The sequence below is a fragment of the Vipera berus genome (genome assembly GCF_964194415.1).
Source record: "Vipera berus genome assembly, chromosome: Z".
In the NCBI taxonomy this organism is placed as follows: domain Eukaryota; kingdom Metazoa; phylum Chordata; class Lepidosauria; order Squamata; family Viperidae; genus Vipera; species Vipera berus.
Window position 1 is genome coordinate 13,935,191 of NC_138205.1, and position 17,576 is coordinate 13,952,766.

General features: G+C 46.7%; 2 protein-coding genes across 2 annotated transcripts in view; one reads left to right on the plus strand and one right to left on the minus strand.

Moving 5' to 3' along the window:
- Positions 1 to 377: 377 nt before the first annotated feature.
- LOC308679128 (prostasin-like) lies at positions 378 to 15,862 on the plus strand. Its single transcript, XM_081346400.1, has 6 exons — positions 378 to 557; positions 8,692 to 8,715; positions 9,187 to 9,349; positions 11,128 to 11,402; positions 14,709 to 14,875; positions 15,313 to 15,862. The coding sequence occupies exons 1-6, from the start codon at positions 494 to 496 to the stop codon at positions 15,688 to 15,690; spliced, it is 1,071 nt and encodes a 356-aa protein (XP_081202526.1). The 5' UTR covers positions 378 to 493; the 3' UTR covers positions 15,691 to 15,862.
- LOC308679126 (histone acetyltransferase KAT8) overlaps positions 9,444 to 17,576 on the minus strand; it is a 28,670-nt gene continuing 20,537 nt past the window's right edge. Inside the window, exon 12 of the transcript XR_014028703.1 lies at positions 9,444 to 9,483. The gene's annotated coding sequence lies outside the window, so the exon portion shown is untranslated. The remainder of the gene's footprint in view (positions 9,484 to 17,576) is intronic.

Consider the following 17,576-nt stretch of genomic DNA (forward strand, 5'->3'; position numbering starts at 1 on the left):
TTTTTGTAAAAGAAAAAGGTGCTGGAACTCACACGTGTCATACAACCCACCTTGCCTACCCTACAAGGTTCCATCCAAAAAAGGTGCCGGAACTCCGTTCTGAGCGTTCTATGAGAAGAAAAGCCCTGTGTGTATACACACACACACACACACATACTCTCTCTCTCTCTCTCTCTCTCTCTCTCTCTCTCTCTCTCTCTCTCTCTCTCTCTCTCTGCCTCAGCTACCAACAGGATTGCGGCGCACGCCAGGTGAGGGGGGGCTGTCCTTATGCAAATGAGAGCGTGTCTGCCACTTCTTATTGGCTCTGGGCCGAAGGCCAGCCCTTCCCCGACAGGTTAGACGGCTTGTCCGTCATCGGCGAAGGTAGAGCCGCGAACGCCGCCTCCCGCTTCAGTGCACCTGCCTGCCGGGCTGTTCGAAGGATCCCTTCGCCGTTTCTCTTCAGCGGGCAGAGTCGTCGCCGCCGCCGCCGATCCATCTGGGTCCCGCCATGGAGGGGCTGCGGGGTGGCCTGAGCCTCGCCGGGCTCCTGTCGTTGCTGCTCGTCGCCGGCGGTAAGTAGAGGAGGAGGAGGTGGTGGAGGAGGAGGAGGAAAGGCAGCGGGCAGCTCCTCTCCTCTCTTGCGTCCCGCGTACCTTGCAGTTTGGCCGCGGGCCACTTCTTGCGATCCCGCCCCGGTTTGGAGCCGAGTCTCGTTTTGGCAGCAGACGAGGCTTCGGGCTGAGTGGCAGCAACCGCCGCAAGTTTCCTTTGGTGGTGGGGGGCCCCGGATCTTTCAAGTTTCCAGTCCTCAAGGCTTTGGGAGCCAAGTTGGGGAGGGGAATCAAAGAGCGTTTCCCTGCTTTGGGGGGCAGTGAAGAACTTGGTGGCTTGGATCGGAGAGAAGGGAGCTGGGCTCCATCAGGGCTTCTGGTGGGGGCGGCTGAATGCAGATTATGCTGGTTGGCAGCCCTGAGATTCACACACACACACACACACACACACACACACACACACACACACACACACACACACACACACACACACACCGGCCTTTGTCTCCAGAAATATATTTCTTAACACAGAGAGATCGTAGCTTAGCTGGGTTTTTTTTTTAGCTTTTGGAGCTTGATGCTTCTGGTGCCTAAAGCCAGGGTTGGTTGTTCCTGCCCACGGAAAAGATTTCCTGCTTTAAGAAATCCTTTCCTTAATTCTGTTTCTCATGGTTCCAGGCTTAAGCTGGATCTTCTTTTGAAAGATCTTCCCAAGGTGGTATGAGAAAAGAATGTAGCATACAGAACAGCAGAGTTGGAAGGGACCTGGGAGGTCTTCTAGTCCAACCCCCTGCTCAGGCAGGAAAGCCTGTACCGTTTCAGACAGATGGTTGTCATCCAATCTCAACCTGAAAAACTTCCAGTGTTGGAGCTTTCACAACTTCTGGAGACAGGATTTCAAATTGCAGTCTTAAGCTAAGCTAATTTGTGATGATTAAAGGAGACCACCACCCCCACCCCCACCCCAAACGTTGTCTTCTTTGTTCTTGTTTTGAGTTGTATGGAATTGTGCACTCCTTTGCTAGAGGGGTAGGGTGACAGCTCCTCTTTCTGAATGCTGGGTTTCCCACCCTTCTTCCTGAAACCAGCTTTTGAGCATGACTAGCAAAGGGTGCCTTGCCTAGAAGATTGCAAGAGGGCAAAGGTCTCTGCATGGGTGGAAAACACAGACAGAAAGAGAAAGGGGAGGAAATGTTCTTTGGAATGTCTTAAGGAAGAAGAGTTGCCATCTTATTTTCTCCCTCCCTCCCCCCCCCCCGCCCCGGAGATTTCGTACTTTTAGGCAGACGTTCCCCAAGGAAAGTTGCTTCGTTGTTGCATCTCTAGGTCTGGAAAAGCTGCGCTGACTGTATTTTTGCCTGCTGGATTTTTGCCTGCGCTAAGTATTTTAAAGGAAGGGCTTGTCAGAGTAGGAACCTCTGGTCTGATGTGCTAAGATCCTTTTTAGCTACTCTTTGAAAAAGTTTTAACCATTTGTGTGCAACCTCCAAGCCTTCAACGTCCTGTCCAACTGAGGTAGAAATATAATAATATCTGTTGGAGGTGAGAAGTGAGATTTCCCCCCCCTTCTCTTCTGGAGGGAAATGCGTTCTTGCAATGCTGGGGGGGGCGGCAGGTGGGGGGAAAGCATTATATCCTTTTTGGTAGCTACACCCAGGTCTTTTAGAAATGATCCAGCCAATGAGCTGCTTCTGAAACTTATAGAAGAGGCATTAAAATCCAAGCGGTTCCTTGGAATATCCTTGCACGTGTGTTTACGTTTGTCCTTTCAAGCCCGCAGTTGTCTGTAATCAAACAAAATAAAAAGATATAAGATGCTTTGCCCTCGGGGCTCATCCCGTCAACAGTAGTGGTGCTCAGTCCTGGAACGTGAGAATAAAGTCTAGGTAGTCCTTGACTTACAACAGTTCATTTACTGACCGTTCAAAGTTACAATGGCACTGGAAAAAAAAGTGACTTATGACCATTTTTCACACTTATGACCATTGCGGCATCCCCCACGGTCACATGATCAGAATTCAGATGCTTGGCAACTGACTCATATTTATGATGGTTGCAGTGTGCCGGAGTCGTGTGATCCCTTTTTATGATCTTCTGACAAGCAAAATCAATGGGGATGCCAGGTTCACTTAACAACTGCAGTGATTCACTTAACTGTGGCGAGAGAGGTTGTAAAATGGGGCAAAACCCAACCTACAATGGTCTCACTTAGCAATAGAAATGTTGGCCTCAGTTGTGGTTGTAAGTCCTTTTCTTGACCTTGAGCCACAACTTCCAAACTCCGATTCAAAAATAATGGGATGTAATTTTCTGGAGTTGGATGTTTCCTTGTATTTTAGGTTGGCAAAGGGGGTGGGGGAAATAACTTCATAAAACATAAAACACAAATTTAAATTACTCGCAGCAACTGAAATCTGCAAAATCGTATTAGTCAATAAGAAGTCAAATTATATCAGGTTGGTTCATGCATCGCGTTGAGACATGATACGACTTGCTTAGTTGCAGCTTACTGAGATCCATAAAGCCAGCCATCATGGCATGTAAACCAAAGTTTAGAGTTTATTGCTAAGTTGAAACAAGGATAGAATGGGTTGGTCAAACCATGATTAAAAGTAACAGTGACTTAGCACAATGTTAAAGCTAGCACCTATGGAGATGTGAAGGATTGAATTTAAGTCATTCCTCATGCATTTTTTTATTTTTTATTTTCCCCTCTCACTTTTTGGCAGTCTGTGATGTCTGGCACTTAGTAGGTGTGGCCCTTTTGGGGCTAATTTCTTCCAAGGTTACTCTACCTCCAAAACAGGTGCAGTAGTTAAATTCTGAGTCTGAAAAGAGCTTCGTCTTATACATGGATGGCACTATTCTGAATATTCTCAGAGAACTTTCCCGGCACTCAGAGAATTCAGATTTTTCTTGTACTTGTGTTCTTCCTACATAACAGTGATGCCAAATGATAGGACAGCTGTGACTGTTCTTGTTGAGAAAAAGCGCATTTGTTGAAATTCTACCTCCAGGTTCACAGGGAAAGCAGAAAACAATGGATGTCTCTTGAGCTTTTTATTTCTTGACTAAAAAAAAATGGTTTACAGGTAGTCCTTGATTTACAACAGTTCGTTTAGTGACTGTTCAAGCTTACAACGGCACTCAAAAAAGTGACTTAAGACTGTTTTTCACATTTACGACTATTGCAGCGTCCCCATGGTCACGTGATCAAAATTCGGATGCTTGACAACTGGCATGCATTTATGATGGTTGCGGGATCATGTGATCCCTTTTGCCACCATCTGATAAAGTCAATGGGGAAGCCAGATTCACTTAGCACCAATGTTGCTAACTTATCATCTGCAGTGATTCACTTAACAGCGGAGTCAAGAAAGGTTGTAAAATGGGGCAAACTCACTTAACAAGTGTCTCATTTAATACCAGAAATTTTGGGCTCAGTCGTGATCGTAAGTCGAGGACTACCTGTGTTTGAAACCAGACACGTCAGCATTTTAACACCCTGAGAAGTAAAGTTGGGTATCATTTGCTCACGACTGATGGCTCTGAGAATAACAATAATAAAAAAATGCCTTGTAAATGTGTCCTGCAGGTATTCAGTTCTTGCTAAGGCTGAGCCCTGAGAGGTGGGTTGGTGTAAGAGGGCATGAATAGGTCAGGCAGGTATATTTCAATGACTTTTTCTCAAGGGTGTGGCAGGCTTGAACGTCATGAACAGGTAACCTAACAAGTCCGCCTGGATCTGTTTTTAGACATCCTTGTTGCTCATGCAGCCACAGTTTTGTCATGAAGGATCAAGTAACAGGATTGGCTTGAAGCCCTAGAAGTAGCTACTGGATGCCAGCCTTGAGGCCTCAAGGAGCTTTTCCAGGGTGTTACATTGTGCTGAGGACTCTGCTCAATGCGGGAGCAGATTTGTGTGACAACAGACCTCAGTCCATGCTTAGGTTGTGCTGCAGACATACCAATAAATGCGGTGTCCCCCAAAAGGATCTTGTTTCAAAAATCCTACCGTAGGAGATCGGGATGGTTGGGCCAAATATTTTGATGTGCAATAAAGCAGGGATTCCCAAATGCCACATGGCATTGATGGATGAACATTGACATCGCATTGACTGTACACAGATGCTGCTGGATGAAAAAGGATGAACAATAATAGTTGGTCAGAAGCCCATTTTGATTATCTAGCTCAGCTTCTCTTAGTGGCCTCCAGATGTGTTGGTCTCTGATTTCCATTATCCCCTGCCAGCATTTGATTAAGAAAGGTTAATCTACTTGTCTCGGGGTAGTCATGCCACAATCTTTTCAACAGAAGTACTGAGATTATGGAATAATTTAGCCTCATCATCTATCCAAGTCGTTTCACCTCTAATTTAGAGATGCTTGTTGAACTTCAGAGTAAAGTCTGACAAGGAAGTTCAGTTCAAAAGCAGATCCAGACTTCTGTAGTCCCATAATATCAGCAGTGTTCAAGAAGTGAACAGACTTATTTATACCAATAGAAGAGAATATCTGTGGCTCAGGGTGAACTGTGGGGTCCCTGGCGCTGTCTGATCTTGGTGGGCTTTCTTGCAGATGTTTTATTAATCCAATCTCCTTAGTGCTAGGTATGATGATATTCAGCGCTAGAATTGATGGTGTTACTTAGTTGGGTAATGAAATGTCTCCAAGAAAACAACTGAACTCAGAGAGCAACAAGGCACCCCTCAGACTTATTTGTGGTTCAGCAATGGAATAGTTGAAAGAACAGGGGGAAAAATAACATTTCCTTTTTATTTTTTCTTTGAAACACTATGACTCTATGAAGTGGGGAAGGGGTGGGGTGGGGTTCATTCCCCATTCCCCATTTGTAAGAATTCTGCCTCACTTCACCTCCCATCTTCTGTAGGGCTTGCTTGATGACTTTGCAGCTCCCCTTCTTAAGAACTGTTTAGATATGTTGTTTATTCAAAGGCTATTCAAGGCTAGTTAATGCAAAACCTATCCCCTATCCCAGGCATCACAAACCATTTCTAGGTAGAGAAGATAATTTTTGGAAAAGGACCGAACCACCCTCGGAATAATTGGGAAGCTCCCTTCTGAGGAGGAACGGATGTTCTGGAATTCTCTGGAATGTTCTTGTATTGCACATGCAGAAACCAATCAGATACACGTGATATGAAAATAAGAACATGGATGGGTGTGGTTGATTTGATTATCAGATAGAGATTCCTTCATCTGGAATATTCATTTATTTAATATAGTATTTTTTGTTAAATAAGGATTATAATTTATAAGCTTATAACTATCTGTAGACCCATTATGTAAGGCAATGGTTCCCAACCTTTTCTATACCCCACACCCCAATGCTTCTGATATGTTCTCGCACCCCTTACAAAAGTTCAAAATAATGGCAACCAATTGTGCATATACACTATAATTTTGAAATTTCTAAACCCAAGTTTTTGCACCCCCTGGTATATCATCTCGCAGCCCCAGTTGGGATCCCGTGATCAGTGGTGAGATTCAGATATGTGAACAACTGGTTCCTTGTGTGGGTGCCACTTCCAGAAGTCCATTCTGGGCCTGGGCAACAAAAAATTAGCTACCGGCTCCGCAGAAGTGGTACGAACCGGCTGAATCCCACTACTGCCCCTGATGTAAGGGGAGGAGAGTCTATCCGGGTTTTTTAAATTTATTTTTCTTTTCAGCATCCAGCCGGGGTGGATTATGTTTTACACTAATATCGAAGAAATGGTGGAATAGAATCATTAAAGAAAGGATGCCAAAGGAGGGACAAAATGACGTACGAACGACCAAAATTAAAACCATTTTAAAAATTATTTTAAATAATTGAATTGAATTGTCCTGCGGCGAGTTGGCTGTGGCAAGTTGTCGCATTCTTGGCTTGGTGTTCGTCTCGCAGGGCGGGAAATAAATTCTCAGGAAGCAGAGTTGCCACAAGAAAAAATGCGGGCAGGAGCAGAGAGAGAGGCTGACTCAGATCCCTTAGCGCAACCTCAGGAACAAACCTTGGGAAAAGCCGGCAAGAAATCACCTTTCCCTCTCTGTCACTTTGATGATATCACCCGGTGTGATTTCTAAAACGAAAAGTACGCGGGCTTTGACACAGTCTGCCATGGGACTTTTGCTCTAGAAAGGGCTGCGGCTTTATATTCTGTGATCTATTTCCTGCATCTTGTGAAAGAGGGAGAATGCATCGAATCAGGGCAACTTCCTTCAAGGATGCTTCGGCTGGATTTCCACCCGTTGCCCTGCTGTTCAAGGCAGAGGGGCTTTGGGGAGGTACCCCCAGCGAGTTCTTAGGTGCGGTGTGCTCAATTCATTTCCTCCAAGATGCTTCTAGAGCCGTGATGGCCAACCTTTTAGAGACCGAGTGCCCAAACCACAACCCAAAACCCACTTATTTATCACAAAGTGCCGGGCCTGCCTCAGCATTGTGGTGCCCTCAGGGGGGGGGGACATGGGGGTGTGGCCCACTGGGTGGGCATGGCTGCACTTGTCACGGCAGACTGGGTGGCGTGGCTGGGGTGGGCATGGCCACCTCTATGTGGCTCATGGGGGGGATGCCTGTAGGGGCCGGGCAGGGTTGGGGGAGATCCAGGAAGTCTCTGGCAGGTGGGGTGGTGGGCAGGAGGCCCAGCGTAGAATGGGGGGAGGCACGCAATCTTAGCTAGGCCTGGGGGGCCGTGGTGCCAATGGGGATCCAGCTTTCCCTGCTCGGGCTGGCCTTTGGCTTGCTGGGCGTGGGCAAGCTCTACCACCTCTACTCGAGCTTGCTAGCTGGCTGCTTCGCCTCCTTTGTGTTGGGTGGGGTTGCTGCTCCAGGCGGTGGCGGCGGCCTAATGGACCTGCGCAAGCTGCTGGCAGTGGTGGGCGTGCCCACAGAGAGGGCTCTGAGTGCCGCCTCTGGCACGCGTGCCATAGGTTTGCCACCACTGTTCTAAAGAAAAGTTGTGGCCCAGACTTGGGCCCCAATTAAGACCAGATCAAAGAGTTAAGGCCACACGGCCAACAGAATCGAGGGAAAATTGGCTTCCTGTGTACATTAACGCAACAGACTACAGGTGTAGATAGGCAAACCTTGACTTTCGACCATTTGTTTAGCAACCATTCTAAGTTACAGCAGCATTGAAAAAAGTGACTTACGACCGTTTTTCACACCTACCAACATTGCAGCTGACCCACGGTCCGGGGATCAAAATTTAGAGACTTGGCCATTGACTCATATTTATGACGGTTGCAGTGTCCCGGGGTCACGTGTGATCCCCTTTGGCCACCTTCTGACAAGCAAAGTCAATAGGGAAGTCAGATTCACTTAACAGCCGTGTTACTAACTTATCAGCTGCAGTGATTCACTTAACAACTGTGGCAAGAAAGGCCGTAAAATGAGGCAAAACTCCCTTAAGACGTCTCTCCCTTAGCCACAGAAATTTTGGGCTCAGTTATGATCATAGGTTACGATCCAGCTTGCCCATCATGGTTATAACTTGTGATTGTAGTCAGTTGGGTTACCCCCCCCCCCCGTGAGAAATCCAATTTTATGACTTTTTGTCATGGTCATTAAGTGGTTGTTAACTGAAGCAGTGGTTTGCTGGAAAGCTGCATCTGAGTTGTAAGTACCCTCAGGTAGCTCTGCCATAAGTCGAGGACTTCCTGTATGGTAGACATGTCAAACACAAGGCCCAGAGGCCAGATCCGGCCCGCGAAGTGGTTTCGTGTGGCCCGTGAAGCCATCCTGGAAACAGTGAGGGAACGGCCGCCACTGCCTTGGCCCTGGCCCAGAGACCCTCCTTCTGCCAGAGACCCTCAGATCTGTCCCACTCCTGCCCAGGCCCCCATAGGCACCCTTGATGCGAACAATGTAGAGCTGGCCACGCCCACCCAGTAGGCCATACACACTCTAGCCACGCCCACCCAGTAGGCCACGCCCACCCAGGCCACACCCACCCGGCCCCCTGAGGGCAACCGCAATGTTGATGCGGCCCTCAATGAAATTGAGTTTGACACCCCTGCTGCATGGGAATGGGAAACGGAGTGTCCTGTAAACCAGTTTTCATAAACAACAAGTATAACCGAGATATTACAAGGTGTCTTTATGTCCTTCTAATATTCTTTTTTTTCTCCCCTTATGTTTCATGTTTTTCTGCAGTCATGAAAGAGGCCAGCACAGAAGGTAAGAGATTCGTGAACGTTGCACATTCTACCTGTCTTTCTTATCTTTCCTGTGTTTCCTGCTGGCTAATTGAACTCTGCCCTCCCCTCTTCAAATCCTGATTTGCTTTTGTTCCTAACAATCGTAGTTTAATGATCGTACTTCTTTCTATATGGAAATCCTCGAACCTGTGACTTTTCAAAATGGGAGTCTCATTTATTTATTCTTGGCCTTTGAGACTGAAGTCACCAGGTGCACGTGCTTCCACATGCTACCTTTTCAGCAATAGAAACAGGAAGGGGCTGTTAAAGTAGAGGACAGAGATTTCCTAGCTGTTGATTATATTTCTTATTAAGTTCCCCTGGAACAGAAGCGTACTCCTAATTTATCCCACGGCTATACTTGGCGGCCAACAATGAATGAGGCAATGCGATGAATTCTAGAATGATTTTTTTTTCCTTCCCCACTCATGATAATGTCATCTGTCTGCAGTGTTGTGTGGGGTGCCTGCTCTGGGACGGATCGTGGGCGGTTCGAATGCTCAAAACGGACAGTGGCCATGGCAGGCCAACCTGAACTTCAATGGTGTTCATGCCTGTGGGGGAACCCTCATTGCCCCCCAGTGGTTGGTTACAGCTGCACATTGCTTCCCCAAGTAAGTCAAGTATCCCTTGAAAGTTTGGTCTAGTAGTGTGAAGGCACCAGGCTAGAAACCAGGAGACTTTGAGTTCTAGTCCCGTCTTAGGCATCCAGTTTTCATCACCACAATGTAAAAAAGATGTTGAGACTCTAGAAAGAGTACAGAGAAGAGCAACAAAGATGATCAGGGGACTGGAGGCTAAAACATATAGGGAACAGTTGCTGGAATTGGGTATTTCTAGTTTAATGAAGAGAAGGACGAGGGGTGACGTGATAGCAGTGTTCCAATATCTCAGGGGCCGCCACAAAGAAGAGGGAGTCAAGCTATTCTCCAAAGCCCCTGAAGGCAGAACAAGAAGCAACGGATGGAAACTAGTCAAGGAGAGAAGCAACCTAGAACTAAGGAGAAACTTCCTGACAGTTAGAACAACTAACCAGTGGAACAACCGGCCTCCAGAAGCTGTGAATGCTCCAACACTTTTTAAACTCCAACTCCAGTTTTTAAGAAGAAACTGGATAGCCATTTGTCTGAAATGGTATAGGGCAGGGGTCTTCAAACTTGGCCCTTTTATGACTTGTGGACTTCGAGTCCCAGAATTCCTTAGCCAGGCATGCTGGCTGAGGAATTCTGGGAGTTAAAGTCCACAAGTCATAAAAGGGCCAGGTTTGAAGACCCCTGGCATAGGGCTTCGTGCCTGAGCAGGGGGTGGGACTAGATGACCTCCAATCTCTCTTCCAACATTGTTGTTGTTGTTATTATAATAGCTGGCTGGGTGACTGAGCCAATCTCTGAGAGACAGTGAGTTCTAGTCCCACTTTAGGCATGAAAGCTGGCTGGGTGACTTTGGGCCAATTATTCTCTCTCAGTCTAACCCACCTCCAAGGTTGGTTGTGAGCAAAGTAGTAGTGGGAAAGTACAGGTAGTCCTCGACTTACAACAGTTTGTTTAGTGGCCGTTCAAAATTCCAACAGCACTGGGGATGCTGCAGTGGTCATAATTGTGAAAAAACGGTGATAAGTCACTTTTTTCAGTGCCATTGTAACTTCGACTAGTCACTAAATCAGGGGTCTTCAAACTCAGACCTTTTATGACTCATGGACTTCAACTCCCAGAATTCCTCAGCCAATGTGTCTGGCTGAGGAATTCTGGGAGTTGAAGTCCATGAGTCATAAAAGGGCCGGGTTTGAAGACCCCTGCACTAAATAAACAGTTGGAAGTCAAGGACTACCTGTACAGTTCAGTTCGTGGCTATGTGGCATACTAGCCTGATGCTGTCTTACTGTTAAGAAGTAGGTAAAGGTAAAGGTTCCCCCGCACATGTGTGCTAGTTGTTTCCGACTCTTAGGGGCCAGTGCTCATCTCCGTTTCAAAGCCGAAGAGCCAGCGTTTGTCCGAGGACGTCTCCGTGGTCATTTGGCCGGCATGACTAGACGCCAAAGGCGCACGGAACGCTGTTACCTTCCCACCGTAGTGGTCCCTATTTTTCTACTTGCATTTTTACGTGCTTTCGAACTGCTAGGTTGGCAGAAGCTGGGACGAGTAACAGGCGCTCACTCTGTTACGCGGCACTCGGGATTCGACCCGCCAAACTGCCAACCTTCTGATCGACAAGCTCAGTGTCCTAACCCACTGAGCCACCGCGTAGGATATATTTAAACATTGCAGGGGGTGGGGGGGGCAAAGGTGGATTATTATTATTGCCTTCATGCCCATGCTTGGATACTGGGTGCACTTGGGATGATCTTACAGTCTTAGAATCTCAAAAGTGATGCAAACCACTTTTCTCTCTGCAGGGCGAATCAGATCGATATGTATGAAGTCGCACTGGGGTCCTATCAGCTGAAAAACCCCTCACCAGACATCCAAGTGATACTAGTAGAAGAGGTGATCAAGTATCCTGATTACAATGAAGACGAAAGCTCTCAAGGGGACATTGCCCTGGTGAAACTCAAATTCCCTGCTACCTATAGTCGGACTGTACGGCCCATCTGCCTGCCTGCCTCTTCGGTCACCTTCCCGCCAGGCATGAGATGCACTGTCACAGGCTGGGGGAATGTCCTTGCAGATAGTAAGGAGAAAAGATTTTTATCTAAAGGTTTCACCCGGGGCTGTAATCCTTGTTCTTTGCCAAACCTAGCGCCTTTGGGTGGTGTGGTAGTATAAATCCCAGAATTTCTCCATCAGCTAGGCTGGATGAAGGTGGCGCTTGTAGCTTCAGTTGTACCCAAAGGATGCCATCTTCTTCTTCTTGTGCCATATCCGTCATCGGACGTTGGCGATCCTGTTTTTATCAGCAGCCGCACGAAAAAGTGCGGCTGAGTTTTGTCCAAACCAGTCCCTTAAGTTTTGAAGCCATGATGTCCTTCTTCTGCCTGGACCTCGTTTGCCTTCAATCTTTCCCTGGAGCAGGGGTAGGCAACCTTGGCTCTTTTATGACTCGTGGACTTCAACTCCCAGAATTCCTGAGCCAGCCATGCTGAGGGGAAAGAGAGAGGTTTCCAAGCTGAGCCATGCTGGCTCAGGAATTCTGGGAGTTGAAGTCCATGAGTCATAAAAGAGCCAAGGTTGCCTACCCCTGCCCTAGGCCGCTTTATGACTCGTGGACTTCAACTCCCAGAATTCCTGAGCCAGCCATGCTGAGGGGAAAGGGAGAGGTTTCCAAGCTGAGCCATGCTGGCTCAGGAATTCTGGGAGTTGAAGTCCACAAGTCATAAAAGAGCCAAGGTTGCCTACCCCTGCCCTGGAGGATTAAATGAAGTAGGCCGTATTTTTCTGGGTGTTGCATCACATGTCCCAAAAATTCTAACTTTCGTTTTTTGTTTGGATGATTTTCCTTGGCTTTCCCAGGTGGCTGATTTAAGTATGCAAGGATGCTGATACATCTGAAATGGCAAACCTTTTCTATCTAATGCAGTTTCTCTTGCTGCAAATTCTTCCACATTCAGGATTTAGTTTTCTTCCCTTCTTATCCCAAATGATGTTTGTCCAGTTTAATATTAGAGCAGTTGATTTTGGGTGTTCAACGTTTTACAGGTAGTCCTTGACTTACAACAGTTCGTTTAGTGACCAAAGTTATAATGGCACTGACAAAAAGTGCCTTATGACTATTTTTCACACTTACCGATCGTTGCAGCGTACCCGAGGTCACGTGATCGAAATTGACATGCTTAGCAACCGACTCATATTTATGACGGTTGGAGTATCCTGGGGTCATGTGATCAGCTTTTGCAACCTTCTGACTAACAATGTTTATGGGGAAGCCAGATTCACTTAACAACCGTGTTGCTAACTTAACAACTACAGTGATTCACTTAACAAGTCTGCCAAGAAACGTCTTAAAATGGGGCAAAACAAATTGCTGTCTTAGCAACAGAAAGTTTGGGCTCCATTGTGGTCATGGGTCGAGACCTACCTATATTTCTATGGCATCATCGGTTTTTCAAAAATCAAAAGTAAGAGGATCTTGCAAGGGTATAAATATGTAAAAAAAAAACAATAAAAGGAGACATTCTGTAGTAATAATGATCATTCACAATCCATGAACCAGTTGGGTTATTGTTTGAGAGACATTAACTAAACTGAGAGACAGAATGACCATTGGCAGGCAGAAAAACAGCGGGAGCAAATTCTTAACTTTCTGCTGGCTTCCCCAATGACTTGTGAGAAGCCGGCAGGGAGCATTGGAAATGTCAATCATGTGACTTTGCCAAATCTCAATCCCATAGAATAATAGGTCCTGGATTATAATAATAATAATAATAATAATAATAATAATAATAATAATAATAATAATAATAATAATAATAATAATAATAATAATAATAATAATAATAATAATAATAATAATAATAAGAAGAAGAAGAAGAAGAAGAAGAAGAAGAAGAAGAAGAAGAAGAAGAAGAAGAAGAAGAAGAAGAAGAAGAAGTTGGAAGGGACCTTGGAGGTCATCTAGTCCAACCCCCTGCTAAGGCAGGAAACCCGATACCATTTCAGACAAATGGCTGTCCAGTCTCTTCTTAAAAACGTCCAGTGTTGGAGCATTCACCACTTCTGGAGGCAGGTTGTTCCACTGGTTAATTGTTCTAACTGTCAGGAAGATTTGGACGTTTCCTTTAAGTTAGCTCATTCATGGGAGGATAATTCAAAAAAGTGTTGCCGTATGATGCACTGCTTTGCCCAATTAAAGGTTACAAACAGGAACCGGGGAATTTTAATAGTGCGTGGATAATAAAAACAGAGCAGCAGTTGGAAAACTTCTAGAGAAGGCAGTCAAAGCTTTGAAGAACTCCAAACAGCCCTAGTTGCCAGAAATTATAGTGCCAGATTCTCCTAGGCCAGTGATGGCAAACCTTTTAGACACCGAGTGCCCAAACTGCAACCCAAAACCCACTTATGTATCATCGGGTGCCATGTGGGCGTGGCCCATTAGCTGGGTGTGGCTCATTGGGTGGGCGTGGCCCATTGGGTAGGCATGGCTGCGGTGGTAACGGCAGACTAGGTGGGACTAAAAAGCTCAATCAATCAATTCCAACTTTGCGAGATCTTTTTTTCCCCCGCAAGAAGTTGAAATTGATTGATTGATTGAACCTTTTTTTTTTGCACACGCCGGCGGAGGCCTAAAGCAAAAAGGTTTTATAAAACCCAGCTTGAAGGCCTAGGACTGGGGCGACGGCACGCGTGCCCACAGAGAGAGCTCTGCATGCCACCTGTGGCACACGTGCTATTGGTTCACCACCACGGTCCTAGGCAATAGTTTAAAGCCGTTAATAGGAATAGGCAGATGAATGTAAGTCAACATTCATAACGCCTGAACGCCTCCTTTACAGGAAAAGGCTTTAGAAAAAAAGAGACATTTTGGGATGGTTTAGCCTGGTTTAGTCATGTATGGCATGGAGAATATGGACAGGGAGATATTTTTTTCTTCTTCTCTGAAAAGATTTGGATCAGGAAGAATCTGATGAAACTGGGACGAGATTTAGAATAGAGAAATGAAAGGGCTGCACATAATTGATCTGTGGAGTCCATTACCACAAGAATGGGGATGGTTACTGAACTGGATGGGGACTGGACACATCCAGTTCCATCAAGAACTAGTGGTCTTAAAGACGTAATGTTATTTCTGGGTTGGAGTCTACAAAGGGGAGCTGCGATGTAATGACAGAAGGAGTCAGGCATGGCTCTGGAAGCTTTCCACAGACATCTGGTTGGGAGAGAGAAAGTGCTGGGCTAAGAAGCACATTGGATTAATCCAGGAGGAGATACCTATTTCCCAGTTTGGGTTCCCCACCCCAGGGAAGACCGTCCCTCCTACTTAACGCTTAAGTAAGCCTTGCCTTGCCTCCGCACTGACTCTATACCGTCTCCTTCCCTGTAGCAAGTCTTCCCTCACCCATGACACTTCAACAACTGGAAGTGCCCATCATTGGTCTAGAGAACTGCAAGTGCCTGTATGGAAGGAACCCAGATCCTGATGGGTCCCACACCCTTCACAATGACATGATGTGTGCTGGCTTTGCAGAAGGCAAGAAGGACGCCTGTCAGGTGAGGCCACAGAGAGAGGAGAGGAGGTTGGGGGTGCCATTCATTGGCCAAGGGCGGTGGTGATGGTGGTAGGACCCGAGGTCCTGAAAACTGCAGGAGTTCTCAGTCATTTTACTAGGATTGCACGAGGAAGCGTCTCTTTGTTAAATGAGGCTAATAGACAGTTGGGTTTTTCAGAGCTTTAGGCTAGACCGGCATTCCTCAACCTTAGCCACTCTTAACGTTCTGTGGACTTCCAGAATTCCCAGAGTGCTGAGAATTCTGGGAGTTGAAGTCCACACATCTTAAAAGTTACCCGGTTTGAAAAGCACTGGCTTGATCCCTCTTCGTAGTATCAGACAGCATGATTACAGATTCTCTTACTTCTTTTTCCTTTGCAACTCCTCGCCCCCCCCCAAATAAGACCCCAACTTGACTTTAATTCCTTTTTTTCTTAGGGTGATTCCGGAGGCCCCCTTTCCTGTCTTGTTGACAACGCCTGGTTCCTGGCTGGCGTCGTGAGCTGGGGAGACAATTGTGGGGAGCCCAATAGACCTGGTGTTTACATCCGCCTTCCTGTCTATGCTGACTGGATTAAGCAAAGAGTTCCAGAGGTACAGCTTCAACAAGTGACGGTCCCTCCGGGGCCCACCCCCAAAGAGGCCTTTTGCCCCAATTCTACAAGCGGGGGAGGCCCCTATGACGACATCCAACCCTCACCAGGCTGGAGCCGGCCCCTCAACCCAGACAAGAGCACTCCCAGTGGTTCTGTTTCCATAGCCTGCATGGTTGGTCTACCACTCCTCCTCCTCCTCCTCCAGAGCTGCCTGTGGTAATCTTCTACTCCCACCCCAGGTTGCACAAGGAGTGCGGTTGCCTTCCTGTTTTTATCCTCCCCGGGACGGTCTCACAATTTCATAGCCTGGTGTGCTTCAAGCTTTCTCTCTGCACGCCGGGTGCAGAGAACGCCACACGGGATTCAATTAGGAAGCGGTACTCTTCCTCCGAAGCCCAAAGACTCCTGGGGGGGGGTCATCGCATGTGCGTCTTTGTAAATCCACCGGCAGTCTTCGTCTAGCACAGGGGTAGGCGACCTTGGCTCTTTTGTGACTCTTGGGACTTCAACTCCCAGAATTCCTGAGCCTGGGAGTCGAAGTCCATGCGTCATAAAAGAGCCAAGGTTACCTAGCCCTGGTGTAGCGTATGGCTTTTTAAAAAGCTCACACCTCACTCCTATCCCTGGCTTTTACTCTGAGGATCTAATCCATAAGTCCCGGGAGTATCTCCCTTTTTCGCCCCTTCCCCATTGCCCAAGACTTGCTTGGCCTTTTTTAAAAAAATCATAGTTGGATACAAATCGGCAATAAACCTCTTTTGTTACTGTGGATGTAATTTCATAAGTCAGTGGGAGCACAGTCTCCCTTTTTTAGGCAAATTCCGGAACTGCGCTTGGATATGACTAATCTCTCTGTCGAGTATCTGGCATTCTTCTCCCGATTGCATTCCTCGCATACATTTTGAAACGTGATCGGTTTCGAGACAGGTTCTTCTCTGCCCAGTTTCTCCTTTCCTGCTCATAATGTGAATTCCCTCGTCGCCTTCCTAAACTGTTGCTGTGAAGACAAGGGCCCTCCACAATAGTTGGGACATTGTTCGAGGGCCCTTTGAAGAGAATCAGTCAGCTGAATCCTTTCTTCCTTAGGATTCCGTTGAGATCGCGCTCCGGTATCTTGCCCAACTGGATAATTCAGAGAGCAAGCGTAATGTGCCCTAACGTTAACTTCTCCCTCTTAAAAGATCACTTGTCTTGCCAAGTATATAATGCCGTTAGTAACTTGGATGACGGGCGGGGGCATTTTCACAGGGTCAGCAGTTTTACTCTTAGGCTCTGTTATGGTCTCAGCGTACGAGGAAGAGGTCAAGAACGCTGTTGGAGAAGTACAGCCCAACCACCGAGCTCTGAAAAAGATATATTCTATAGGACCACTTCTACCCATCTTTGGTTTACTTGACCCTCACTCATTTCTCTCTCTCTTCTGGGCTATCTGACTCGGCATTTACCCACCCCTCCTTCTGGCTCACAGACTGGATAAAAAAAAACACAACACTCAGCAGAGGTGCTGGGACTTTGAAACCAACCTGTTGCCTTTTGATCTTTGGCTGAGATGATCTAGGCCCACTTGTGTGTGCTGCTAGCCTTGCAGTTTTGCCTGATTTAAGCTGGAATTGCGCAGGGGTGGGAATGCAGCCTCTGGATGTTTCTGCTGTATAATTTATGAATTCCCTCCAAGCTGGGGCGAAGGCTGAGAGCAGAGATTCTGGGCTGTTCTTGTGTGTGGAGACCTCAGTTCAGAGATGCCATCAAGCAGCTTTCGTTCTGTGCTACCAATTGTCAGCCTGACAGATTTATGGAAGTAGTAGACTCCGATGTGAAGGCGATGAAGGGGACTGCTTCCCCCCACCCAAGTATGCTTGGACAGAAATACTGCCAGCATGGACGCAGAGTTAAAAAGGAGTGGGACTCTTTTACGGGAACATCAACGATGATCAAAATTGCCCTCTTTGAAGAAAGAGGGTTGCAACTGTATTTAGAGAATTTATGTTTTGCACACACACACTTTTTTTTTTAAAAAAAAGAAGTAATGTACATGTCATCTTTTAAGGATTGAAATCAGTTGCTGCTTTTGAGATGAAAGGTTTTAATAAAGTAAATGGTAATTCT

Excerpts from the sequence above, each read along its gene's own strand:
- LOC308679128 (XM_081346400.1), top strand. The coding sequence starts at position 494 with ATGGAGGGGCTGCGGGGTGGCCTGAGCCTCGCCGGGCTCCTGTCGTTG. Across the intron at positions 8,716-9,186 it reads GAAAGAGGCCAGCACAGAAG|TGTTGTGTGGGGTGCCTGCT; the intron begins GTAAGAGATTCG and ends ATCTGTCTGCAG. Across the intron at positions 14,876-15,312 it reads GCAAGAAGGACGCCTGTCAG|GGTGATTCCGGAGGCCCCCT; the intron begins GTGAGGCCACAG and ends TTTTTTTCTTAG.